Source organism: Prionailurus viverrinus, chromosome B3, assembly GCF_022837055.1.
Source record: "Prionailurus viverrinus isolate Anna chromosome B3, UM_Priviv_1.0, whole genome shotgun sequence".
NCBI lineage: Eukaryota > Metazoa > Chordata > Mammalia > Carnivora > Felidae > Prionailurus > Prionailurus viverrinus.
The window spans coordinates 64,685,907-64,712,827 of NC_062566.1; the positions used below are offsets into that span (position 1 = coordinate 64,685,907).

The window sequence follows — 26,921 nt, forward strand, 5'->3', positions numbered from 1 at the left end:
CACATATACCTCTGGCATCAGTATGGTTCTCCAAAAAATATAAGTAACAGGAGCTAGAAGTTAAGCAGAAAAGCACATGATTGCAAGGATACAGGGTTATAATTAAAACCTAGCGCAAAGCTGACCAACCAGGCCTCAGGAAGCACAGGAACCAAGGCAGGGTGACGACATGAACAACCTTCAAGTAGTATCCCCATTAGATGAATCAGCACAAAGACTTTGCTGCCCTGGCCTCAAACAACTCAAGACTCAAATTCCAGGGAGAGTGAGTCTGATTGGCCTACTCAGATGTCCATTCTTGGTGACTGTTCGCACACCATGCACAAGACTCCATGCAATTCAAGACGTGTTCCTCAAAGGAAAATGGGGGTGCTTTTTGTTTGTTTTGTTTTGTTTTTTGTTTTTGTTTTTTACCACTAGATGGGACAGAAGCTGCCAGGCTAACAGAAACAAGTGTCTGCTCTCCTAACCAAATTCTAATATTTAAACCTGAGTCTCTGAATCCAAAAAAGTAGACAGTCTTTTGTAACATTTGGTTCTCTGTCTACCCATTTCTGGCATTCCCAGCTTGGAGTTGGTGAGGTTACAGGCAGTGTCTTTGGATAAGGGGATTTTCACTGTCTAACCCAGGTCAGATCTGGCACAGGAGCCAATGGAATCTTGAGCAGCTGGAAGGTCACCTGTGCAGCAGAGGCTCCTACAGTGATGTCCTCCAATAAGACCTGGTGTGTGTCTGTGACCCAGCATGGACAGGCCATGGAGTTCACAGCTGGGAATCCAGCTTCAGCCTTGGGTTAGCTGGTCCCTCCCGTCCAACTTCTGCCAGCTGATCGTTGGTTCTGGCCATCTTTTCAGTACATCCAGCTGAAGTGCTTGGGGAGGTTGTAATTTTTTTTTTCTCATTTCAGTTTTTCCTTGCCTGAAAAATGGGAGTACATCGTCACCAAGTACGCGGAGCATTCACATGATAAATGGGCCTGTGACAAGGTAGGGATTATCATCCAACTGACAATTGTCAGGGGGAAGAAAAAACAGCCCAAGAACATTAAAGGGTCCAATCCTGGAAATCTGCCTGATTTGTCTAAGTGACAGACTGGCCATGCCAAGAGAATTCATTATTTCTGAGCAGCAATTTCCCAGGGATGGTGGAGGTCGGAGAAATAGGCAGCAGCAGTGGCTGGTGCTGCTTTTTGTATTTCTCAGGAAAATGATTGATTCTGGGAGTGTTAACTCTTTTCTAAACATTGCATTTTCTGGAGTTTTCACCGAGCACGTGATTTTGACATAAATGCATAGTATGGGGCAGGAGGCGTTCGTGAAATTCTTTCTTTGAATGTAGCATTGGAAAAAGGGAAGTGCAGTTGAAAGCCTTACCCTTGTATTTTGTCGGCAAGCTGCATTTCATTCTATGGAGGACCCGCATCTTCCCATGGTAGGCAGCCGTAGAACTTCCAGACACTCCCTTATTAATACGCCTGTCCATCTGGTGTTTAAAATTCCTCACCACATGAGGTCAGGCTGCTTAATGAGTTTAATTGCTCTGTCAGCCCTTTAATGCTGGCAGGCAAAGTGGGAGGAATGTGCCAAAGACATCCAGGATTCCTGTGGGCCGCCAGTTGAGGACTGGGGCCATTGCTCAGCTGCGGCTTCGAGCATGTAGCAGTGAACCCGTCTCCCCTGCAGAGCCACAGAAAACCACCTCCGAGCAGTGTGCCCTAGAGAGGGGACACCTTTAGCCGCTCTCTCAGCCTCTGCATTTATCTGGGGTCAGTTTTTTTTCCTTTGATCAGTTTCTGTTTGGGGCTGGTGATAACAACAACCCTCGTAACCATAGAGTGGGCTAATACGTCATGATTTTAGAGCAAAGGTTGGCAAACCTTTTCTGTAAAGGGCCAGATAGAGGGACGTCTGGGTGGCTCAGTCAGTTAAGCATCCAACTCTGGCTTAGGTCATGATCTCATGGTTCTGTGAGTTCAAGCCTCACATTAGGCTCTCGGCTGTCAGAATGAAGCCTGCTTTGGATCCTGTCTCCCTCTCTCTGCCCTTTCCCTGCTTGCACCTGTGTGTTCTCTCTCTCTCTCTCTCTCTCTCTCTCTCTCTCTCTCTCTCTCAAAACTAAATAAACATTAAAAAACTTTTTAAAATAATAAAATAAAGGGCCAGATAGTCAACATTTTAGGTTTTACGGGCCAAGCAGTCTCTGTTACAACTGCTCATCACTTTTGTGGCAACACAAAAGTAGCCAGAGATAACACATAAATGAAAGAGTGTGTTCCGATAAAACTGTTTTTAGCAAGTGGGGTTGGGTGGATTGGCTAAAGGGCTCCAGTTTGCTGACCCTTGCTCTAGAAGGTCTTCACGTATGCCCATTTGGCCAGCCTATGAATTAGGGGAAAGGGACACCTCCATGAATCCAAAGTAGTATCCAATCCATTACTAATCCATGTGGATTTTACCTCCTTAGTCTCTCTTGAATTTGTGTATGTCTGTCTATGCCATGGCTTTAGTCCAAGCTACAGTCATCTTTTGCCCAGATGATGGTGGTAACATCCTAACTAGTCTGCCCACGTGCATTTTCTCCACTCTGTCCTTTACGCTGCTGGCAAGTGCTAGTTTCAGTATGTAAATTTAGTCATATTCTACCGCTGTTTTCCAGTCCAGCCCTCCTCCTTGTTAAAATCCCTTAATAGCCTAACCATTTTTAATACAAAGGCCAAAATCCCAGACATCGCCCAACAGCGGACACTATCTAATCTGGCTTCTGGTGCCATCTCCAGCCTCCTCTCTCCCTTTGCCCTCTGCTCTCCAACCTCATCCCCTCCTTTTAGCGTGTCTCTCTCTCTCTCTCTCTCTCTCTCTCCTCTCTCTCTCTCTCTCTCACACACACACACACACACACACACACACACACACACACTCTACATAAGCCTTTTCATTCTGAGCCAGGTCCCCATCTGCACCCACACAAACAAACACCAGTTACCAATTCATCCTTCAAATATCCATCCCCATGTGAGTTCTTCCTAGGACACTTCTTTCCCAGATTTCTCAGATAAAGGCCCTCTTAGCATCTTGTTCTTTTCCTTCATGGTATTTTCATAGCAGCTTATATATTTATATTAATATTTATATTTATAACAATTAAACAGTTTCACCAGTTATTGACTACATGTTTACTGGTGTGGAATTTGATGAATCTCTCTCTCGGTCTCCCACTGGACTATAAGCACGTTTATAAGGAAACATGTTTGCTCACCATTGCCAAGTGGGCATTGATCATCTAACAAAGAAAAGAGCATTTTTCCCCTGCTTTCAAGAACTTCACACTCTTGCGGGATAAAGAAAATAGGCCAGCCATTATACAGGCTGGATAATGTATAATATACAGCCATTATACAGGAATGAGCACAGGATTAGAACACATAACCCGTAAGGGGAGTCCCTAAGTCAACAGTGGGGGTCCAGGAATGCTTCCTTGAGCTGGTGACATCTCTGCTATATGATAAGGGACAGGTAGTTGTTCAGGCACAGGGTAACAAGTGCAATGCAGTCCATGGGAGCAGCAGATGGGAGCAGAGAAGCAAGAGAGAATCTGGTGGCTTTAAGGAACCGTAGTTCAATATGGTGGGATCACAGAGTAGAGCAGATGAAGAAGGGTGAGACATGAGTCTAGAAGGGTCAACAAGATCTCGCTGTAGCTTTAGAGTCCACAAAGAGTTTGGGTTTTACCATGATGACAGATCGGAGTCAGAAAATCTTAAAGCAGTAGAGTGCCCTGATCTCAGTGATTTTATAAATACTGTCTGACAGTGGTGTAGAAAATGGAGTCCACAGAGAGGTGGCAAGACTGGAGGCAGGGAGACCACATGGAAGCTATTGCAGTACTTCAGGTGAGAGCCAATGGTGGTCTGAACTAAAATACTGGCAGGGAAGCTAGGGAGAGGCAGACAAATGAATATGTCTGGGAAGTTGAACATAATATGAGCTGGTACAGAGAAGAAGGGGGCATCGAGGAAGATTCTCACACTTCTGGCTTGGAAAGTGAGTGTAGCTGGTGCCATTCACTGAGATCCAGGGAACCCAAGAGGAGAGGCCCCCTAGAGGAGTAAAATGCTGGGTTCTGTTTCAGGCATGTGAGGAGGTACCTGTGGACATCCAAATAGAACTTAAATATGTTTGAAAATTAGGGGAGAGGGGCGCCTGGGTGGCGCAGTCGGTTAAGCGTCCGACTTCAGCCAGGTCACGATCTCGCGGTCCGGGAGTTCGAGCCCCGCGTCGGGCTCTGGGCTGATGCCTCAGAGCCTGGAGCCTGTTTCCAATTCTGTGTCTCCCTCTCTCTCTGCCCCTCCCCTGTTCATGCTCTGTCTCTCTCTGTCCCAAAAATAAGTAAACGTTGAAAAAAAAAATTTAAAAAAAAAAAAAAAAAGAAAATTAGGGAAGAGATCTGGGCTGCAATCCCGATTTGAGATTAGGCCACCTGTGGACCGTGGGCCTGGATTACATCTACCAGGGAGGGTGTACCTTTGAGAAGGGACAGAAACTTGAGAAACATACACATTAATGCATGGGCTGAGGCAGAGCCTGAGAAAGAACATCCAGGAGTCTTTGAACTGTGAGGTTACGACAATTCAGGGGCTCTTCCTTTCCTCTGTATCCCCAGTGCCAGGGACAGAGTCTGGCACCTAATGTAGTAGGCATTCAGCTGATGTTTGTTGAATGGATTTTGAAATTCTTAAACTTCTATGATGCTAGAAGACCTGCCTTGCTACAATTGTTCCCTAGGGTTGGCAGACAAGCAATGCAAGTCAGGTCAGCCTCCTCCAAGCAGTGGGCAGTGGGACCAGTCCTCAGATGCCTTTAGCCTTGACTTCTTTCCTTGCCTGTGAACATGACACACTGACCTGAGAAGCGTTGTTCTCAGGTCTTTTGAAACATCCTTCTGTCTGAAACACAAGCGAGTAAGCAGCGAGGACAGCTGCTGAAACAAGAAGAAATAAAGGGGGCAGAGTTCAAAATCCAGGGGGGCAGAGAGCTTAATGGCCTTAAAGGATCAATTAGACATTTTGGAGGGGAATTTTCAAGCTCTGTCACATCCCATTATTCCATTTGTTCAGTGAAAATAGAAGCTGGGATTTGGGTCATATAGGAGGGCTCTTTGGATGCCAAGGATATTTGAACTGAGAACATTTCTACAGAGTCAGAATGGATGGAAATATGGAATTTCCCTGGATGAAAATGTGAAGACCCATCCCCTGATCAGGCCTTTCAAGACATTAACAGAAAAGGTAGGAAACTCGCCTCTGGTAGCACTGAGTGGCCATGCTGATTGTCCTTACTTGAGAATTGTATCAGGTGGTCAGAGGAATTCAGGGCACATTCATTCTCAAGTTTACATAAACTCCTCAGAAACTCACCAGTGGGCAAGACCCTCAAGGACCAATTTCCAGGAGCCCATCCTCACATTCTGTTCTTTGGCCCTGAGCACCCATTGGATGGAGAAGCACTGTTCAGCCTTTGGAGGCTGAGCCAAAATGCATTCGTAATTCACTTGCAACAGGACTAGGAAGGGCTTTTGTCAGACTGTTGACATGGGGGATTTGGGGTTGGGGAAGCATTGAATTGCTGGAGAAAACTAAGGTAGAAATAACTTCCAGTTGTGACAGATGAAGGGAGTAGAGAGAAGGACCCCTAGGGAAGTATGGACAGGTGTCTTTGAGATGATATTATTATTATTATTACTATTATTAAATCTGATTCAACTCAATTCCGAATTCCTATCTTGGTATCAATAAGAGTTCTTCGTAAGGTTTCAGCTTTATGTCACACATAAAGGACGGCATATGTATCTCTGTAGGTGTACTGGCCATTTGTAAAATGGTGCAGAGCTCAAGAGAATTCTAAATCTAAGAAACTCTACTTCCCAAGCACAAAAGAGAGTTTTGTGCAGATGGATTCCCTCATGTCCCAACTGAAACAGTGACTAGAGCATGAGGAGTCACCCTCCTATTCTTGCTCCTCTTTATCCATAAACTGTGGATAATGTTTGGTACGTTTCCTCCAGAGGCAGGAGACTATAGGGTCTTGCACTTGGAAACGTTAGAAAGGCTGACAATGACATGTTTCAGGTGAGATGCCGCAGAGGGTGTTTGGACCTAGTGAGAGAGGAGGCTGGAACCAGCTGCAACCATGTCCACTGTGGGGGCCAACTTTCCAGGGAGTCAGGCCTGTCATAGTGCAGGGGCGTGCTCTGCAAAGCTCTTCTGCCTGGATTTTCTTCCAGGAGAAGGAAATTTACCGCTGGCCTGCTAGAGAGTCCCTGAAAACCATGCTGGCTGTGGGCTGGTCTGTGGAGAGGACCAAAGAGGGAGAGGCCCTGGTGCAACAGCGGGAAAATGAGAAGCTTCGGAGCGTGTCCCAGGCCAGCCAGGTATGACACCATGCCCAGGGCCAACACTGGGCCAGTGAGGAACCCCCAGAGAATCTGGGAAATCTGTCCCTGGTGTGTCAGGGGCGACGACTACCAACAATGAAACCTGGGGATCTCTCAGGGATACGTCTTTGGTAGCTGAAGTCAGGATACTGATAAGAGTAAGGAAAATAATGGCAAACCCAGTGATTCTGCCTTTGCTTTCCCAGGGCAACAGCTACAGTCCTGCTCCCCTGGACCTCTCCAACGTTGTGCTCTCCAGGGAGCTCCAGGTCAGTGTTGGTGCTTCCAGAACAGTTTGCTTTCTAAAGCCCCCAAGTGCAGGACATATTACCCTCCAAAGAGTTTTGTTCAAAAGGAGTGAGGAGGCACCTGGGTGGCTCAGTCGGTTGAGCATCCAACTCTTGATTTCGGCTCAGGTCATGATCTCATGGTTCGTGAGACCGAGCCCCACATCAGGCTCTCTGCTGACGGCATGGAGCCTCCTTTGGATTCTCTCTCTCCTGTCTCTGCTTCTCCCTTGCTTGTGGTCTCTATCTCAAAATAAATAAATAAACTTAAAAAGAATATTTAAAAAAAAATAATGACCCTAGGGAGAGAAGGGCTCTTTAAAAAATTAAAATAAATGAAAAAGGAGTGAGGAGAGGGGAGAAAGCCTAGAACATGTCACCACTGAAATATCAGAATTGAAAAGAACCAGACTGGGCAAGGGCCACAGGGCAAGTCTCGGCTAGAATAAACCAGTTATCTAAGGAGGCCAGGCTTTGTACTTCTTCCAGGGCCATCATCACAGGTAATGACTCACTAAAAGGAGGAAGAAACTGCAAATTACTGTATCAACACACAGAACTAACAGCTAGGAGGAAAAAAAACTTGGAACAAAACTAATAAGAGCTAGGAGAAAGCCTGTGGAGCAGCCGCCCCTGGGGTGAGGGTGACTTCCTGGTCCCAGCAGGTGCCGCCAGCTGCAAGGGCACTTGCATATCTCATGTCCTGTGGAAGATTCGCTTGAGTGCCCCGTGCTGGTGCAGAATTCAGGGGCGTACAACCGAGGATGAAATTAAAAGCCCCAAGCTGCCTCCTCCCATCCCTCCCCTCCCGCATACATCGGTGGCCAGGATTGGCCCCAACCCAGGGCAGATACTCCCCAGACAGTCCGTCAGACCAGCCCTTTGGACCTTGGAGAAAGTGTCTTTCCAACGTACACCCTTGATTCCAGGTCACTATTTTCTGAGCCTTAGAAAGATGAACTCTCTTTGAACAACTGTATTTGCAGCCATTTTCTCTAAGATGTGATTATTTTTAGCCTGCTAAGGTAAGGGATTTGGGGGGATTCTGACACCCACTGCCATCTCCCTGTTTCAGGTCAGGAGTAAAATGTCCAAGTCCTGCCAGAGTGCAGTTTCAGATGGAAATGTGTGTGTCTCATAAATGCATCAGACTGCCAGGATAATAAGTTATAAGGGAAGGACAGAATTAGAAGCTGTTTTCTGTATGCAGGGGAAGCTATAAAAACTAATGAGGTGCATAAACACAGACTAATTAATGATGGGAGACACTTCGCGATGTGCTGTTAGCATTTGGTGGTGCTCAGTTCCCGAGGCTGCCTGAAACAGCCCAGCAGATGTGGACCCATTTTTCTTCTTTGCTTTTGCTCTGACTGCTGTCTCTTTGGTGGGACACAGGGAATGGTGGAGGTCGTGGCCGAGAACTATCACAACATCTGGGCCAAGAAGAAGAAGCTGGAACTGGAGAGCAAAGGTGAGCCAGGTTCCCGGTGCCCCCTGCAGGAGGGGAGCTGGGGGTGCGGCAGGTACATTTTCCCAGAAGTGCAAAGGAAGGGCCAAAGAGTTGATCATCTCTCACTTTCTTGTCCCCAGGTGGCGGCAGTCACCCTCTGTTGGTACCATATGACACCTTGACGGCCAAGGAGAAGTTCAGGGACCGAGAAAAGGCACAGGACCTGTTTAAATTCCTCCAGGTGAACGGCATCGTGGTTTCTAGGTAAGTCATCTTCCAGGTGATGTTAGGGGGGCAGGGAGGACTTGTGGACGTGGTCTCTCCTTCCCCAGGTATTTAATCGCCTGTCTGCAAAACAGACGGGAGACAGGATAATGGTCAGTATTCTGAAATGAGAAAACTTTTATTGGGGAGCATGAAGCCATCTTTTCTGACCTAAACAGGACCAGTCAATATCAATTTTTAAAGCTCAGTTATAGCAAAGAATCATGACAAATTATACATGTACACCTTAAACATTTAATTTGAAATTGAAACATATAAACATGCATTCATTCACAAATCTTGTGCTATAGGCCCCCGAAGCTTCTCTTTGTATATTGTTTTATCGATTGGCCTTCTGAAGCATATCCATAGGGCATCGTCAGACCTTTGGGACTTGGGCTTCTTTGCAGAACGGCAAGAATTACGGCATGTACAAAACCGTAGAAGTGCCATATCTTCCAGATTTTTAAAAATGTCTATTTTGGGGAGAGAGAGCGTGTGCACACACAAGCTGGAGAGGGGCAGAGAGAGCAAGAGAGAGAGAGAGGGACAGAGACAAAGAATCCCAAGCAGGCTGTCAGCGCAGAGCCCAACTCAGGGTTCGAACTCCTGAACCGTGAGATCGTGACCTGAGACAAAATCAAGGGTCAGACACTTGCCCGACTGAGCCACCCAGGTGCCCCCGTATAGATTTTTTTGTCAATTTCCTCTCTTGTCTTCTACAGCTAGTTGTCTCGCTCATACCTATTTCAGAAACGTGTATTTGGAAACACAGTTTCATGTCTTTGCAAAATGTGCAGCCTAGTTCTCACAGAATCAGCAGTTGTCTTCAAATTTCTATTTTGTTTTTGTTTTAGACAATATTTGATTAAATCACATAAGAGCAATAGTGAGCAAAATGGACATAAACAGTCTTTGAACACAGAGAACAGATTCTTTGAAGACACAGCACCACTGAGGAGACTGAATGCATCAAGATTTCCTGAGTTTTTATCGCAAACTTGTGCTTGTCAGAATTATCTAGATGAGTATTATATATGAATAGGGTCTTAGCTGCTTGAACCTAGAACCTGTTTCCTCACTGGTCAGATGTCACTGGTGGGCTTTGCTCCTTAAGTCATGCTCGCTGAGTCCCTTGAAGAGAGACAAAACAAGCCAGGGTTCCTATCTGATATAGCCATTCCTTCTGAAAGAAACGTTTGCTGAGCCAACTGCTGTTTCTTGTTTTAGTCTCCTACAGAATTTTGCCACAGAGTGGCCAAAAAAAAGAATAATAATAAATAAAATAAAAAATAAAAACCCATACAAATATTTCTCTTGTAGCGCCTATGAAAAAATAGCAAAACTTATTTGCCATATTGTGAAGCAGGAAAGGTCAGACAGCAGGAGACCACCTCTGGGGAAGCATTTGAGAAACATTCCCTTGGTTGTTTTAATCCTCTTCTTAACACCCAGAGGAACGTGCGCTGTGGTTTGCTGATAAATAACTTGCTTACAGAAATGAAAAATTCCTCTTTACCAGGACTACAAAGGAAATCAAGGAAATAAGGGGGGGAAAGGAAAAAGATGGTTGAACTCAGCAGACATAGCCTAGTAGCTGTTTACCATGCGCCAGCCCCTATGGAGGGCACTTGGGTGTGCAGGCAAGGAAGCCAGAGCCCCGTCAGTAAGGAGAACTCGTTTCCCGCTATCCGTATCTCTGACCTGCTCCATCCTCAGCTTCCCCATCACGCCACAGCAGCCCATTCTTCCTGGTGCTCAAGCCAAAAGCCTTGACTCCTCTTTTTCCCCCAACCCACATCCAGTCCTTCAGGACATCCTGATAGTTCTGCTTTAAATGATATTCAGAATGTGACCATTCTCACCCCTTCCATGCTGTTACCATCATTCCTGTAAGAGCCTCCTATCCAGGCACCTGCTTCAACCCTTGCCCCCCACCATCAGTTTTAAACCTAGCAATTAAAGTAATTTGTAATGTAAGTCATTCCTCTATCCAGAGCTTTCAGTAGCTTCCCATCTCAGAGCTAAAGCAAAATTCTAAGGATGGCCCGTAGGGCCCTAATGATTTATTAACCACCTCCTGTTTCTCTGACTGCCTGCTCACATCCATTCCATCCACACTAGCATCTGCCATATTCCTTCGGCTCGGCGTGCATGTTCCTGCCTCAGGACCTTTGCACCACCAGTCCATATGCCTGGAAAACTCCTTCCCCAGATGTCCATATGGCTCACCTCCTCACCTCCTTCAAGTCTTTACCCCAGTGTCATCTCCCAATGAAACCAGCACTGATGGCCCCATGTAACACTACAGTCTGCTTGCTCCCCCCTCTTGGGCCTTTTCGTACTGCTTTAATCTTTCTTTTTTCACAAAACTTACTAGCTTCTAGCATTCCACATAATTTATATTTTGTGCTATATATTATTTGTGTCCATTTACAGCTAGTCTGTACGTTCCATGGAGGCAGGGATCTTGTTTGCTTCTCCGATTTATCCCCAGCTCGATATTTGTTGAATGAATGATAAAGATATTTTGAAAAATCTTTTCAGACGTTATCATAGTGCAGGTATTGGGTGCTCATAAACTCAGGTTCCAAGTGCAAGGGGAATCAGTCAAATGACAAAGCAGGTCACTAGGCCAGAATAACCATTAACGTTTGGAAAGTAAAGTCAACACAGATAGGATTGCTGATGCTCCGAAGTCACATAGTCATCTCTGTTACTTCCTGGGATTTACCCATTTCCAACCTAGAGGTATGAAGGATATGGAGCTGGATGCCTCCTCCATGGAAAAGAGGTTTGCCTATAAATTTTTGAAGAAGATCCTGAAATATGTTGATTCCGCCCAAGAGTTTATTGCCCATTTGGGTAAGTATCATTGTGAAATATCCCCCAAATGTGTGCTTCCCTTAATATTTCATAATCTCAAAAAGAATGTGGTATTTCTTTATCAAGGGATGATGCTTTCATACTGTAGCTGTTCGTAATTCATTGAGACATCATAGGTTTTGGGGGGGAAACGGTGGCTAAGACTTTTGTCCCCCTCTTTAAAAAAAATCTGTTTCATCCTTGGTTTCAGGGTTTGAGCCACTTGTCATTTTTTTCATATAATTCATCCTATTTTAACTTTTCCATTATTTTGCTTTGTGACTGTGGGCATATGACTCAACCTCTCTGAAGCTGCTTTCTCATCAACAAAGTAGAGGAAAGGGTACTAAAACAGCTTAGAAAACTGACAGAAGAAACACCTAGCCAACACAGCTATAAAGTACTTTGTAAAATACGAGATATTTTGTAAAAATGAAATGGCCTTTCCATGACCCTGAGGAAAGTTGCTCTGTTTCTAAAATGCTGTAGTTGTTTTTGTGTTTGTTTTAACTATGGCCAACTTTGTGTTACTTTTGTCTTTGTAGAAGCCATTGTCAGCAGTGGGAAAACTGAAAAGTCTCCCCATGACCAGGAGATCAAATTCTTTGCCAAAGTAAGTGATTCCCTGCATTTAACCAAATTACTGTCTTCTTAGAATCTGTACAATGTAGGGTGTCCGGTAAGCTAATCTAACAAAGATAGGCAAAACTCCACTGGCTTTGATGAGCTGGACATGTATTTCTCTGTTGTGGAACAGTCCAGGGGCAGGTAGGTCGACTGAGATGGTAGGAAGCCTGGTCTTCTCCATGCCATCATCCAGGGACTCTGGTACTGTCCTCTCCTGGTGCTCCACCATTACCTCAAGTGTGATGTACATCAATAGGATCCAGATGGGCTCACCTATGTCACATCGATGGGAAAGGGGAGGACAGGCCCCTTCTCTCTTAAAGATCTGTCCCATTGACTAGAACTCAGCTGTTCTAGCTTCACCCAGCCACCATGGAATCTGGGTGATGCATTCTGTAGCTGGGTGACCCCATGCCCACCTAAAACATGGGGGTTTCTATTGCTAAAAGAAGAGAAGGATGAATTTGGGTACCAGTGATGAGCAGTCTCTACCAAACAACCCTACTCAGAGGGCTGAATGCACATGAGGCCTTGGGATAACTGTGCCCGAGAAACAGAGACATAAAGGCTCAAGGCTGAAAGTGGTAGGCCCTTCCCCAAGTGTCCCTGTTGGATGCCGTGCCCAAGAAGTACCATGACCCACCAGACTATCCTGAAAATACTGGCTCAGGGCCATATGCATATTTCTCTGGACCCTCAGTCAGTCAGTGACCTTCTCCATTCCCATATCCCCAAGGCCTCTGGTTTGAGGTGTGCAAGAGGAAAATGGGTTGGAAACTGCAATTCACCGGGTAGAGATTCCTGGGAATTCCAGGACCTGTGTTCAGAGGCTTTATGCTCCCTGAAAATGAACTTTTTCAAAGGAACTGAAGGAGGGGCTTTGATGAACTTTCTAGAAGTTCATTTATGGTGGATTTTCCAGGTTCTCCTCCCGCTGGTTGACCAGTACTTCACAAATCACCGCCTCTACTTCCTGTCATCCCCTCTAAAACCCCTCAGCAGCAGTGGCTATGCCTCCCATAAGGAGAAAGAAATGGTGGCCAGGTGAGTCTACAAATGACAAGGTCATGGTGCTGGCGTGACCTATGTAAAACCCCAGATTCCTGGAGACTAAATGGCAAATCCTTCAGAGAAATGAACTGTGATCTGATGATTGGTAGCACAGAGGTTTTGGTTATCCTCCTGGTTTTGAAAGTAATTATATTCATACTTATCTGTGTATTATTTTGGCAACCAAGAGAAATGCACTGTTTGGATGTATCAGTAGGGCTTGGGAAAATTTTATATACTCAGATCAACTTTTATCCTGAAATAACATTTAGAAAAAGGCAAAGTCAATTCTGAAGCTTGGACAAGCAAACACACAACGTTGAGAAGAAGCAAGATTAATGCTGGCTTCCATCCCATTCTTACAGGCTTTTTAAGTTTAAATTTGTTTTAAAGAATCAGATCTTACAAGTCTTATTGTGGATGATCTGATATTTGAAATCTAGAGCAACATAATTCAATTTAAATTCCTAATAGGAAAAAAAATGCATCTGGCACACCAGCCTTCGTCCTCATTCCGCTAGGTGTAACGTGTGGATACCTCAAGGGAGAGGAGAGCAAAGGGAGTGCTTTATGAGCAGGCTAAAAGATGAATTCCACCGTGCCTCCGGTTTTCTCCGTATGTGATTTAGGATGACAAGGAATGGGTTAGACTTCTAAACGGCACAGAGTTAAGAACTGTAACGGAAGCACTCAACTCTTTCCCTAGCAGCCATTGATGGTGAACAGCATACAATATACTTTAGAAAGGCCCAGCCGTTAAATACCATCATCCTTGTGAGGATATTCAACCTTAGGATTTAGCTAACATTTATTAAACACAAGGCTAAGCAGTGAGATCATTTTTCATACTTACACAAATGGGCTATAACTCTTGCAAATATCATTGTGAAACCTCACAGTGTTCTAAGAACTGCCTGTATATGCTCTCCAATTTGCAGACAGGGACTCTGAGGTTTGGTCAGGTTCACGCTGGTGCCTGAAGTGACCCAGGTAGTAAGTGAGGGCAAGAATGAGCGTCGTCTCTATCCACGTTGAGTGCCATTTTTTCTGCACAGTCATTACTTAATTTCACTTAGTAAGAAAGGAGGAGCCCATGCTTTCAAAATGAGATACCCGTAGCGTCAGTTACCGACCAACGACTTCCTAAATATTTTCAGGATTAGCTGGTGTATTTTGTAAGAAGGTAGAGAAATGAGAGGCAAAGTGAGATACTCTGATAATCCAACAGAGGGCAGGTGTGTCTGTCTTCTTCATCTATTTTTGTTAGATTATTAATTCATGGAAATGTAACATTTGTTCAGCCAGGCACCATTTGTCATGGCTGGAATACAACCTGGATCTGATCAGCCTTGCAAATAGCTTCCAAATCCATCGTGTCCTCGCTCCCCTCCCACAGAAGCGCTTGTGTCTGCACCAAATGCTTTCCACCTCCAGACCCCTTGTGTCCGCATCCTTCACCTCTGCCTCACCTCTTCTGCATCTGGTGTCCTTCGCCAGTGCTACCACACTCTCTCCCTGTGGTCCCTCTAATTTATCACTTGCAAATTCTGAGATGGGCAAGCACCTGGGGACTCTGGCCCCTCATAACACTGGCCTAAGGACTTCTACTTAAATTATGGGCCCCCTAGGGGACAAGAGGGGGCCTCTGAAAACTTAACTGGCCTTGGTATGCCTGGGCAAGTGCTTCTGACAGCAAGGGGAGTCAGGTTAGTATTAGGATCAAACGACCTAACCATCTGGTTTAGTTTGAAAAATGTTGTTTTGGGGCACCTGGGTGGCTCAGTCAATTAAGCAGCCGTCTCTTGATTTCAGCTCAGGTCATGATCTCACTGGTTCGTGAGTGAGTTCAAACCCTGTGCTGACAGCCTGCTTGGAATTCTGGCTCTCTGCCCCTCCCCAGCTCGTGCACATAGGTGCACACGTGCGTGCGAGCTCGCTCGCTCTGTCTCAAAATGCACTTTTTAAAAATAATGTTACTTCGTACTGAGCATGAGTCCACTTTGAAGCATTTCACCAGAAATATCTGAGTTTACCAGCCCCTAATTCTAATTCTAAAAAGTAAGAGGATCTTGTGATAACTGTCTACTTACAGGTGAGAAAAGTGATGCCCAGAGCAGCTAAGTGGCTTCACCAGGACAGCCCAACTAGTCAGAGTAGAGCCACGGCACTCATGTTCCTTCAGGCTATCCCCCTCCCCCAACTCCATGATTTTTTTTTTTTTTTATCAAATACATATGTCTTTAAAAAATGGACACAATGAGGGGAGCCTGGGTGGCTCAGGTGCTTAAGCATCAGCCTTCGGCTCAGGTCATGATGTCACAGTTTGTGTGTGTGAGCCCCATGCTGGGCTCTGTGCTGCCAGCTCAGAGCCTGGAGCCTCCTTCAGATTCTGTGTCTGCCTGCCCCTCTCTCTCTCGCTCAAAAATAAATAAACATTAAAATTTTTTTCAAATGGGCACAATGAGGGGTGCCTGAGTGGCTCAGTCAGTTGAGTGTCCGGCACTTAATTTCAGCTCAGATCATGATCTGATGGTTCCTGAGTTTGAACCTCGGGTCAGGCTTTCTGCTGTCCACACAGAGTCTGCTTGGGATTCTCTGTCTCCCCCTCTCTCTGCCTCTCCTTCCGTTGCACACGTGTGTCCTCTCTCTCTCAAAAATAAACATTAAATTTATTTTTAAGTGGACACAGTGAGGGACACTTGGGTGTCTCTGTCTGTTAAGCATCAGGCTCTTGATTTCAGCTCAGGTCATTATCTTATGGTTGGTGAGATCGAGCCCCACATCTGTACTGACAGCATGGAGCCTGCTTCAGAATCTCTGGCTCTCCCTCTCTCTCTTCTCTTTCTCTCTCTCTCTCTCTCCCTCTCTCTCTCTCTCTCTCTCTCAAAAATAAACTTTTTTTTTAAAAGTACACACAATGAGAAACACAAAAAAGCAGTCCGTTATTTAATTTCATATTAGCAGTCTGTCAGATTTCTATTAACTTACTCTGAGTTCTCTGAAGCACTAGGCCAGGGTTTCCAACTTACTCCCACTGCAAAAACAGATGACTAACCACGGGGGAACTTTGGCTGCGATTTTCTAGTCGACAGCCCAGTAGACTCAGGGCATTAATTGAAAGCCACTTAAAAGTGAGCAAGTCTGTGTTATTTTTTTTTTAAGTTTTTATTTAAATTCTGGTTAGTGAACCTACAGTGTCATGGTAGTTTCAGGTGTACAATATAGTGATTCAGCACTTCAGTACATAAAGGCGAGCAAGTTTTGATCTCCACCGACACTCAGGATGTGTTTCTTCTCTGTTTGAGCTGTCCCCGAAAAGACTTCTGCCCCTGTTGTGGGTCAGAGAGCCCGTGACAAGCTATGAGTGAGAGGTTGGGAAGGACTTCAGCTCAATCTCACCTTGGAAGCCCTTGGCCTGTATCAGGTGTTTTTATTCTAACTTCCCTTTTCTGTTCCACCAGGAAGGACTGCTTTCTCAAGGGACTGCAAAGTTCTTGTCTAGCTGTGCCACTGTCACATAGTGTCAGAGTTCTGAGTACTCTCTCCCCAAGAACTACTGGCAGTTCAGGCCAAATTACGGCTGTAGTGGGCAAGGGTCCATCCATGGCATATTCACATACGTTTATGGAGCTCTTTTCTAACTGCACAGGGCTCTCTGCTAGATACCATGGAAAGTAAAATGATAAGATACAGCTGGACCTCCAAGGGGTTCTGGGGTAGAAAAGATGGGTGAAAGGGTGGAGTAGGGTCAGAAAGCACAAAAGCATAGCAGATGGGCTTTCCTAACTTCCCGGGGCACAGTGAGGACAGCTACTCAGTCAGGCCCACAGACTGATAGGAAATGACAGAGGAAAGCAATATCCTAAAATGTTTTTATTCAACATCATATCCCCCTGTGCCTGAACCATTAATTTTATTCTGTTCCCACCTTCTTCCCCACCTCCCAACTAAAGCCTCACACCCCCAGAGAAGGCTGCAAAATGGTTTGCAATCCATTGCAACAGTGGGGAAAGCATGATCCCTTTCAGAACCCTCATTTACTCCTGGATGTCCTACAAATGGATGTTTCAGCACATGGGACTGTATGGCAAGAGGTTGTTGGCAGTAACCTTGTTACTGCAAAATACTCTAGTTGTTGCAGAAGGATTATTTTCTTTGGGGCAGGGGCTACCTCCAAGGTGCCTTCATGACTGTCCCACAAGACAGTGGGAAGCATACATTTCTCTTTTTTTTTTTTTATAATTTATTGTCAAATTGGTTTCCATACAGCACCCAGTGCTCATCCCAACAAGTGCCCTCCTCAATTCGCATCACCCACTTTCCCCTCTCCCCCACCCCCCATCAATCCTCAGTTTGTTCTCGGTATTTAAGAGTCTCTTGTGGTTTGCCTCCTTCCCTCCCTGTAAGTTTTTTTTCCCCCTTCCCCTCCACCATGGTCTTCTGTTGAGTTTCTCAGGTCCCACATATGAGTGAAGATATATGGTATCTGTCGTTTTCTGCCTGACTTATTTCACTTAGCATAACACCCTACCCTACCCATAGCAATAGCACTGCTAGGAATTTACCCAAAGGATACAGAAGTGCTGATGCACAGGGGCACTTGTACCCCGATGTTTATAGCAGCACTTTCAACAATAGCCAAATTATGGAAAGACCTAAATGTCCATCAACTGACGAATGGATAAAGAAGATGTGGTTTATATATACAATGGAATACTATTTGGCAACGAGAAAGAATGAAATCTGGCCATTTGCAGCAACATGGATGGAACTGGAAAGCATATGTTTTTCTAGTGTGGTCCAGAGGATCCTTTGAGAGGAACACAGTGCATCTTGCTCAAGGGTCATTCTGTGCTCTTTGTTTTAAAGTGTGGGGCCTGGGGTAGGGAGGGTACGAGTAAGACCTTGGATTTCTGTGCCTTTCCTACTCGCCTTCTTTTCTGCTTCAGCCTGTTCTGCAAACTCGCTGCTCTTGTTCGACACAGGATTTCCCTCTTTGGTAAGTGAAGAGGAGTATTGCTCAAAGCCTCACTCCTCCCTGTAATTATCCTTCACTTGCATTTTGCCTTTATTTCTGGTGCCTACAGACAACCTGAGCCTTAGGACTAAGGTGTCACCTAAATTTGCCATAGAAAATTGATCTGAAGTATGATAAATGACCTCTCTACCCCTACAACAGCTCAAATTTTCCACACCGATGAATGTTTTAAGCTCTGCCTCTAACATCCATCAAACAGTGTATGTGTCAGGCCAAAGATAAATGCATTGTCCCAGCACATAGGTCTGGCACTCTTAGTGTTGATGGTTAATTATGCCGGGATGTGGTTTGTGCATATTGAGAAGATTGCATTTAAAAGATAGGCTGGGGGGCACCTGTGTAGCTCAGTAGGTTGAGCGTCTGACTTTGGCTCAGGTCATGATCTCATGGTTCGTGAGTTCGAGCCGTGCATCGGGCTCACTGCTGTCAGCACAGAGCCTGCTTTGGATCCTCTGCCCCTCTCCTACTTATGCTCTCCCCCAAAATAAATAAGCATTTAAAAAAAGACAGGCTGAAGGGTTTGGGGAGTCACCAGTGATATTTTTTTGTTCTAGGAAGTGATTCTACTACAATGGTGAGCTGTCTTCACATCTTAGCTCAGACACTTGACACAAGGTAAGTCTGCCCAGTTTTTTCCAGTAGTTTCTCAAGACTCCCTCTGTGACCCTCTCTTCTCACTTATTGTACAGAAGAGGAGATGTGCCACAGCTCTGCAGGAGCTGGGGAGAGGGAGGGGAGACAGGGAAGAGATGAATCTTCACCCGACATTAGCACTCTCCATCTTTCAGTTCACATGATGGAGGGCCACTGTCAGGGCGTGTACCGCACGCTAAAAGCTGAGAATTTGATCAATTCTTGTCTTCTCTTCCTGAGAAGTTCATCTTTCAGAAGATAAAGTATATAATATAGCAAAGTGCCGCTTTATACCTCATTATCTACAAAAAGGGAAGAGCTGCCTGATGGCGAGGCCACAAGCATCCTGGGAGAAGGGAACCATAACACTCTGAATCCAAAGCAGCCAAGCAGGGGAATGCAGGGGATGTGTGATAAAAAGATCAGAGGCAAAGACAGGTTTAAACCCATGACCTGAGGGTCTTGCAGGAAAGATGGCTGAAAGGGAAAGGAAATTTTAACAAACATACATGTAAGTTCTGGTAATATAAACATAAATGATCTAGCAGCGCCTGGGTGGCTCAGTCGGTTAAGCGTCTGACTTGGGCTCAGGTCATGATCTCAGTCTGTGAGTTTGAGCCCCATGTCGGGCTCTGTACTGACAGCATGGAGGCTGGAGCCTGCTTCCGATTCTGTGTCTCCCTCTCTCTGCCCCTCCCCAGCTCATGCTCTGTCTCTCTCTCAAAAGTAAAACATTAAAAAAACTTTTTAAACATAAATGATCTGATAAGATGAAAAGGAGAAGTAGTAGGAAAGACAGGGAGCTTTCTTGAACACACTCTTTGAGTAGAGCCCTTGTCAAAGTTGGGAGGATGACGCACTCCCCAAAACAATATGAGGAAGAGAGAAACCAACTAAGAGAGTGGCCATAAGATGAAAATCTACTACAAACTAAGACTGGTTATCAAAAAAACATTAAGCTGGGGCGCCTGGGTGGCTCAGTCGGTTGGGCGTCCGACTTCGGTTCAGGTCATGATCTCGCGGTCCGTGAGTTCGAGCCCCTCATTGGGCTCTGGGCTGACAGCTCAGAGCCTAGAGCCTGTTTCAGATTCTGTGTCTCCCTCTCTCTCTGACCCTCCCCCATTCATGCTCTGTGTCTGTCTGTCTCAAAAATAAATAAAACTTTAAAAAAAAAACGTTAAGGATAATTAAAAGCGATTTTAGGGGTCTAAACCCTAGAAACAAACATGGAGGTATTAGGACAGCGCAAGTTTGCAGATCAGACCAAGCACCCCAGGGGACTCAAATTCTGTGCACCTGAGATGAGGAATCTTTATTTCCAGAAGCATGTGGACTGCCTTTGGGAGAGTACCCCCTCCCCTTTTTCTCAATGCAGGTCAGCGTGTTTGATAATCATTCCTGACAAAAACCCAAGACTAGAAAGTTAGAAAGATAGCTCGTGAATCCTTACAGGCCAGGAGCAAGCCTCGCTTACCTCATTTATTTCTTCTTCTTTTTCTGGTTAGCGGTGGGGGAGAGGGGGGCTAGGACAGATGATGATCTTGAAAATGCTGGAGATAAAAAGCATCTGTCCTTGACGCAAGCCTGTCATAATCTTGTGAATAAGATGCTGAAATACGGAGGGGCACCTGGGTGGCTCAGTCGGTTAAGCATCCAACTTCAGCTCAGGTTATGATCTCACAGTTGTAGGTTCAGGCCCCATGTCGGGCTCTGTGCTGACAGCTCAGAGCCTGGAGCTTGCTTCAGATTCTGTGTCTCCCTCTCTCTCTCTCTCTGCCTGTCCCCCACTCATGCTCTGTCTCCCTCTGAAAAATTGGGAAGCATTTTGCTCACTGTCATGCCCAAGTATTAACAGGACAGGAGCAGGATAATCGATGCCAAAGGAGATGGTGACACCCTTTCTACTGTAGTTGCTGTCATAACCTTGACGTCCTTAAGCTAACGGCCATTTGCATCTGTGTCCCCAAACAGCTCCTGGTACAACCATTTTCTCCTGTTCGCTTCTGGGGTGACGTAGTGCAGGATTCTACAAATAAGGTGTCGCTGTCCAAGTGCGCTGTACCGGCATAGAGAACACTGCTTTGTTTTCCATGGTTTTAGAGAAAACTAGGGGGATCTTTATTTTTCAATAAACTTTTGTTGTGTGGGAGACAAAAAATGTCCTTCTCCAAGCTAGGACATCCCTGCTAGCTAATAGAAACGTAAACTTAAGCTGAGTTATTTCTTTGTTCTGAGAGGTCCCGCATCATGGGAGAGCTAATATTTCTTTCCTTAAAGAAGTTGCTCATCTCCTAGTGAACTGTAAGAAAAACTCACCTCTCCTTCCTTACAATTAGAAATTTACAGAGGAATATAGCCTGCTGGGACATTCTATTAATAGCACGTGACCAAAATCAGTTTCTTTCTAAACTCTCCTCCACATCTTCCTGAAGAGTCGAGTGCCAACTCCCTCCAACAGACAACACTGTCCAGTTGCTAGCCCCCTTTGGGATTGTGTGACCCAGCTTGCTTCCTGGATGCTAACTGCTCTCTCCTCTTCCCCTGACTCCATGTCGGTCAGGTGACTGGGGTGTCAAATGTCTGCCCAGGTTAAACTACAAGTCACCTGTTTCAAGAAGGGGGTCGGCCAGAGGTTAGGATTGTGCTTTTGGTTTTGAACATCGTTTGCTTACAGGACTGTCATGAAGTCAGGCTCAGAGCTGGTGAAGGCTGGGTTACGAGCTTTCTTTGAAAATGCGGCGGAAGACTTAGAGAAGACTTCGGAAAATCTGAAGCTCGGGAAGTTTACGCATTCCAGAACACAGATTAAAGGCGTGTCTCAGAATATTAACTATACCACGGTGGCTCTGCTCCCCATCCTGACGTCCATCTTTGAGCATGTTGCTCAGCATCAGTTCGGGGTGGATTTACTCTGTAAGTCAGATTGCCGTCTATTGTGGATTTATATGCACATGGCTCCAGATAAAAAGGGTGTGTGACTCATTTGCTTGAATTAACCTTAAAAGCGGAATCGAGGGGCACCAGGATGGCTCAGTCGGTTAAGCGTTCAGCTCTTGATTTCAGTGCATGTCATGATCTCACAGTTTGTGGGTTTGAGCCCTGCATTGGACTCTGCTCTGCTTGGGTTTCTCTCCTCTCTCTCTGCCTCTCCCCACTTGCACACATGCTCATTCGCTCTCTTTCTGTATCTCTCAAAATAAATAATCTTCAAAAAAAAAAAAAAGAAAGAAAGTGGAATAGAGATAATTATTCCATACTTTCTTCTTCTTAGGTTTAATAATGGAGTAATAGGTACTTACAGGGGCAGAAATCCCCCAATTTGAGTATATAATATTTCATCTTTTTCCACTGTTACTGAGGACCAGAATTTTCCACCCACTAGCTTAGCTGTCAGCCGTTGTGTTCCCACTTAATTTGAAAAGGTTATCTGAGTAATCCAGTAGGGGATATAGGTTTGCTCCCAGGGTTTTTCAGATACCAAATTTCCTGTTAAGAAGCCCTAATTTATTCATTGGATACCAGGAGCAAAGGAGAGCTGCTAACATTTCATTATCTGAGCCTTCAGAAGAGACCATAGTCGGCTGGTTTTATTTCAGTTTGCATTTAGTACCACATATAGCCCCTTAGTGCAAATACTCTGCCACCGAGCTTCAGTTTCACACTTTAAATGTTGGCGCATGATTTAATTCAATTTAAACAGTTGTCCATAGCCAAGGCTATGACTTCTATATCCCTGAACAACTAAAAATCAGTTATTTCCATGGAGGAGGGCAAAGGAATAGGGGAACATCCAAACTCATTATTTCACATCATGGAAACAATGCATTTACTTGTTAAAAATTTTAAATTAGTTCTCATTGTGTTCATTTAGTCCCTGCCTTATTATGAGTTCCAGGCGTTAAAGGAGCATGTAGCCTATAGATTAAATTCTGTGGATTCCTAAATGGAACATACCCTTCCCTCAGGAAACCTGGCAAAATCGTGATGTGATTGAACCGTTTTGTGAAAAATGTCCGTCAGAGAACTTACGCAGGTGGACATGAGAAACATTGCTCTGTCTCTAAAGAGGTCAGGATGTTCTGCCTACCTTCCTAGGAAATTGCCAAAAGGCTCATTCAAACTTCAGACTTCTTGCATTCTTCCTTTCCAAGAAAGGAAATATTGTTATGTGTAAAATTTAACCATAGTGTCTCCCTCTTTTGGGGAAAAAAAAAAAAACCCTTGTGGATCTCCTTGGTCAAATGATTTCTTTCCCTGGAAGCAGTGTGATTCATATCAAAAGTCCCCAAAGGAAGTGGGATGGCTCATTGGAGGGTGTTCTCCCTGTCAGTGGGTTCTCTCTTTGTTCAGTAGCTACCATTTGGTAGAAGGGGCTCTATCATGTGTTGGGGGGGGTGGGTGAGGGCCGGAGGTGGGGGGCACATGTACATGTGCTTTAGCTCTTGGGTGATGCCAGCACATTCTTTCTGTCGGTGGACCCTTTCCATGTCCTGGAGGTGAAGAGCTGGGATTGAAGCCTGGAAGTGACTGCTCGTGTTTGTTCTTTTCAGTAGGTGATGTGCAGATTTCATGCTACCACATACTCTGCAGTCTCTACTCCCTTGGGACCGGAAAGAACATCTATGTTGAAAGGTAATTAGTGAACAGAAGAGGCTGACACATTTCAGGGCTTAGAAAAATGTTACTTACGGGCTTGAAACCCTTAATAGCATCTTTTTAATACAGCAAAGTCAAAATGCTCACTGAAACAGGATGGAGATTTTGAGCCCAGGCCATTCAGTGTTTATGGCTATATTAAGAAACATAGGAAGGCTTTTGAGATTTATGACCTCTGTGAAGATTTGTTAAAAAAGAGAACCACAGGCCAAAATTGGTATTAATTGGGCCACGCCAAAGCACCAAAAAGGGCTTACTGCCTAACCTAATTGCAGTTTCAACGTCCCACAGAAATATAAATCTTAACTTGTAAGTCAGGAGTTTCTTTTTTCTTTTTTTTTTCATTTTTGATTATTCAGTTTATTCATCTATAAATGTGAAAGATCCTTACAGTTTTGCTTTTAAATAACAGAATACATAGAGTGTCCTTAGACAGCCTACGGTCAGGTAGGGTCCGCCCTCTGCTATGAAGGCCAGGAGGTAAGGTATGTGTCCCCAGCCTCTTGGCAATTTGTTATGACTGACAAGCCTCAATTCGTTCTACTTTGGTAGTTAGGGTTATCCACCCGAGTTCAAGACGCGTATGCTGTTTTCAGTCCTCTGGCTCTGAAATACTCCGCCACAGCTCATCAGTAGCATGCATTGTTTATGCCTTTACTGTCTTCACCCCTGCGTACAGTTTTCTTAGGCAGCTCAGCATTCCAGGGTGTACCAAGAGAGGGGTTTAAACCCCTCTTGTCACCCTTTTGTAAGTCAGGAATTTCTGATAGGCGCCAATGAGGTAATCAGTCACAGGGGCCCTCTCCATACCCTAAAGGAAGATGAGGTAAACTGTGTGGTAAGACCCCTTCTCTTCCCCCTAAGGGAAAGTTTCTAGCCTGGAACAGTCTTTTTTTTTTTTTTTTTTTTTTTTTTTTGCTTCTAACTTTGTTGTCCCATCCTTCTTCCTTCCTATAAAAACTCTCCATTTTGTACCATCTCCTCCAAGAACCCCCCAGCACTTGCTAGCTAGGATGTTGCTAGCTAGGATGATTCACTTAAGCCAAGGAGATCTTCAGATTTACTCAGTTGAATTCTGTTTGTTTTTGGTTTTGGGTTTTTTTTTTTTTTTTTTTTTTTTTTTTTTGTAACAGATAGCTAGTCAGTGTATGTGACTGGAGACACAATACTATATAGCCAAGCTAAATCATGTGCTAGTGACCAAAAAACATTGAAGAAATGTCTCTTTCTTCATAATCACAGCTTCCAAATAGCTTCCAGAGTTCCTGTGGTTAAAGCTTGCAGAAAAGCTCAAGAGACAGGAGGCTGTTACTTTCGTGTTGAATGAGTTTCTCTGTGATACAACCGTGGACCTTTACTGTTCACGGCTGCCAGATTAGCTATACTTTTAAACAAGGGCACATTTTGGTAGCAGAAATGCTATTCAGAAATCTTGAACAAGCTGATCTGCAGAGATGCTGGGGTTCCAGCTTTGCTTGCCCAAATATGCCCAGAGCAGTGGAGGCCTTTGGTGACCCCCTGGTTTTTAGCATTAAATGCTCCGTGTTGTGTTGTTCCGTTTCAATCCACGGGGATTAGAAGGATCAACACAGTATTAACCAAACTCTCGACTCAGTCTTATCCTTAGAAGACTTTTTTCCTTTCAAACATGCTCTGTCACATCATGCACTAGTGACAAAAAAAAAAAAAAGTTGAAGAAATGTCTATCTTCATAATCACAGCTTTCTTTTTTTTTAAATTTTTTTTTAATGTTTATTCATTCTTGAGAGACAGAGCATGAGTGGGGGTGGGGGGGTGTGTGGAGCAGAGAGAGAGAGAGAGAGAGACAGGGAGACACAGAATCCGAAGCAGGCCCGGAGGTTTCAGCACAGAGCCCAACGTGGGGCTTAAACCCACAGACTGTGAGATCATGACCTGAGCTGTAGTTGGACGCTCAACCGACCGAGCCACCCAGGTGCCCCAAGAATCACAGCTTTCAAATAGAGTCCAGAATTCAAGAAATTAATTGAAGAACTAATGACCACTTATTTTCATTATGATTTTCATCCCCAGTTACGTAGCTTTCCTTACGGATTTAGAGAAGACATGCATAGTTTTGTTAGTTAGGAATAGGACCTGGGAAGACAAAAGTTTTAACTAGATTTTATATCTCATCAACAAGAGAATAAAAAAATACTCTCCACTTAATACTGAATTTCACCTTAAGGACGGTATCCTTAATTCTTTGTTCTGTTGAGGATTTGTAAATATTCTCTCAATACTTTTTCTTATTCTCTCCAATGATATGTGTGTGCATACATACATCTGTCTGCATTCATGTTTCTTGGTACACCTTTTTGAAAAGCTAATGCATTATTCTCTTGCAAAAAGTCAACTCTGAAATGTCAGGCCAGAAAAAGGCTGCTTTTCATGATGTTTTATACTTGATCTGTTACAGTCTTACTGCATATCTGCTGCCTCCAGCATTGTGAATATCGGTGCCGGACTTTTATACTCCATGTTAGTAGAAGCCATTTCTAGAGGAAGACCCTAGATGAAGACCCTAGATGAAAGCAGACCCCCTTCCTCTCAGTTAGCAGAGCAGCTGAGGAATTGAACATTTAAAATCCTAGAGTTGTGATGCCATCACTACGAATGACTGTTATTTACTTTCTTATATTGTGAAAGTAAGACATACTTGTTAAAAAAAAAAATCTAACAGTACTGAGTATATAAAGGTAAAAGTCTACTGGTTTTCTTACTCCAGACCACCTTCCCCAGTACACACACACACATACACATACACACGTACATGCACACACACACACACACACACACACACACACACACACACACACGGATCCAATTCCCAGAGGAAAGCACTATTATTTTTTTAATTTTTTTTTTCAACGTTTATTTATTTTTGGGACAGAGAGAGACAGAGCATGAACGGGGGAGGGGCAGAGAGAGAGGGAGACACAGAATTGGAAACAGGCTCCAGGCTCCGAGCCATCAGCCCAGAGCCTGACGCGGGGCTTGAACTCACGGACCGCGAGATCGTGACCTGGCTGAAGTCGGACGCTTAACCGACTGCGCCACCCAGGCGCCCCGCCAGAGGAAAGCACTATTAACAGTTTGGTGTTTGTCATTCTAGATATTTTCTACACATGTACATTCTTACGTATGTGAGATCATGATATCCATACTTCCCAACTTTGTCCCATTGGATGAAACTAAAAACTGAATTCCCAACTCCTATTTTTAGATTTATCATTTAGATAAAATAATCATTAACTTTTTACCTTAAAAAGGTAGGCAAATTTAGTACACTCATATCCCTGCCTACCTTCCCATCCTTTCTGCCTATTTTGCTGTATAATTTCTCACATTTACATGCTATTCTAGGACAAATATTCCCTGAGTTGTTTACCTTAGTTTGTATTTAAATGATTCATTGAACAGCCAATCCTTTTGAACCATGACTTTCCCATTCCTAAATTTTTATTTTGGTTTTTGTCTCTTGGCCAGTTTTATCGTTAAGTACTTATTTCTGTAAGAGCTGTTAGATAGTCTTGAATCCTCGCATATTTTAGAATACTACCCTTTGACTTTGTGAACAGTTTTCATGGTATAAAATCCCTG

General features: G+C 44.5%; 1 protein-coding gene across 1 annotated transcript in view; it reads left to right on the forward strand.

Annotated features, from left to right (window-relative positions):
* The window catches only part of RYR3 (ryanodine receptor 3), a 368,605-nt gene that overhangs the window by 260,009 nt on the left and 81,675 nt on the right, over positions 1-26,921 (forward strand). The window contains exons 52-64 of the mRNA XM_047863199.1: positions 909-987; positions 5,196-5,285; positions 6,281-6,427; positions 6,637-6,699; positions 8,113-8,188; positions 8,308-8,431; positions 11,181-11,296; positions 11,842-11,909; positions 12,846-12,967; positions 17,923-17,972; positions 18,566-18,626; positions 21,319-21,557; positions 23,195-23,276. Coding sequence (XP_047719155.1) covers positions 909-987; positions 5,196-5,285; positions 6,281-6,427; positions 6,637-6,699; positions 8,113-8,188; positions 8,308-8,431; positions 11,181-11,296; positions 11,842-11,909; positions 12,846-12,967; positions 17,923-17,972; positions 18,566-18,626; positions 21,319-21,557; positions 23,195-23,276 — 1,317 coding nt within the window. The remainder of the gene's footprint in view (positions 1-908; positions 988-5,195; positions 5,286-6,280; positions 6,428-6,636; positions 6,700-8,112; positions 8,189-8,307; positions 8,432-11,180; positions 11,297-11,841; positions 11,910-12,845; positions 12,968-17,922; positions 17,973-18,565; positions 18,627-21,318; positions 21,558-23,194; positions 23,277-26,921) is intronic.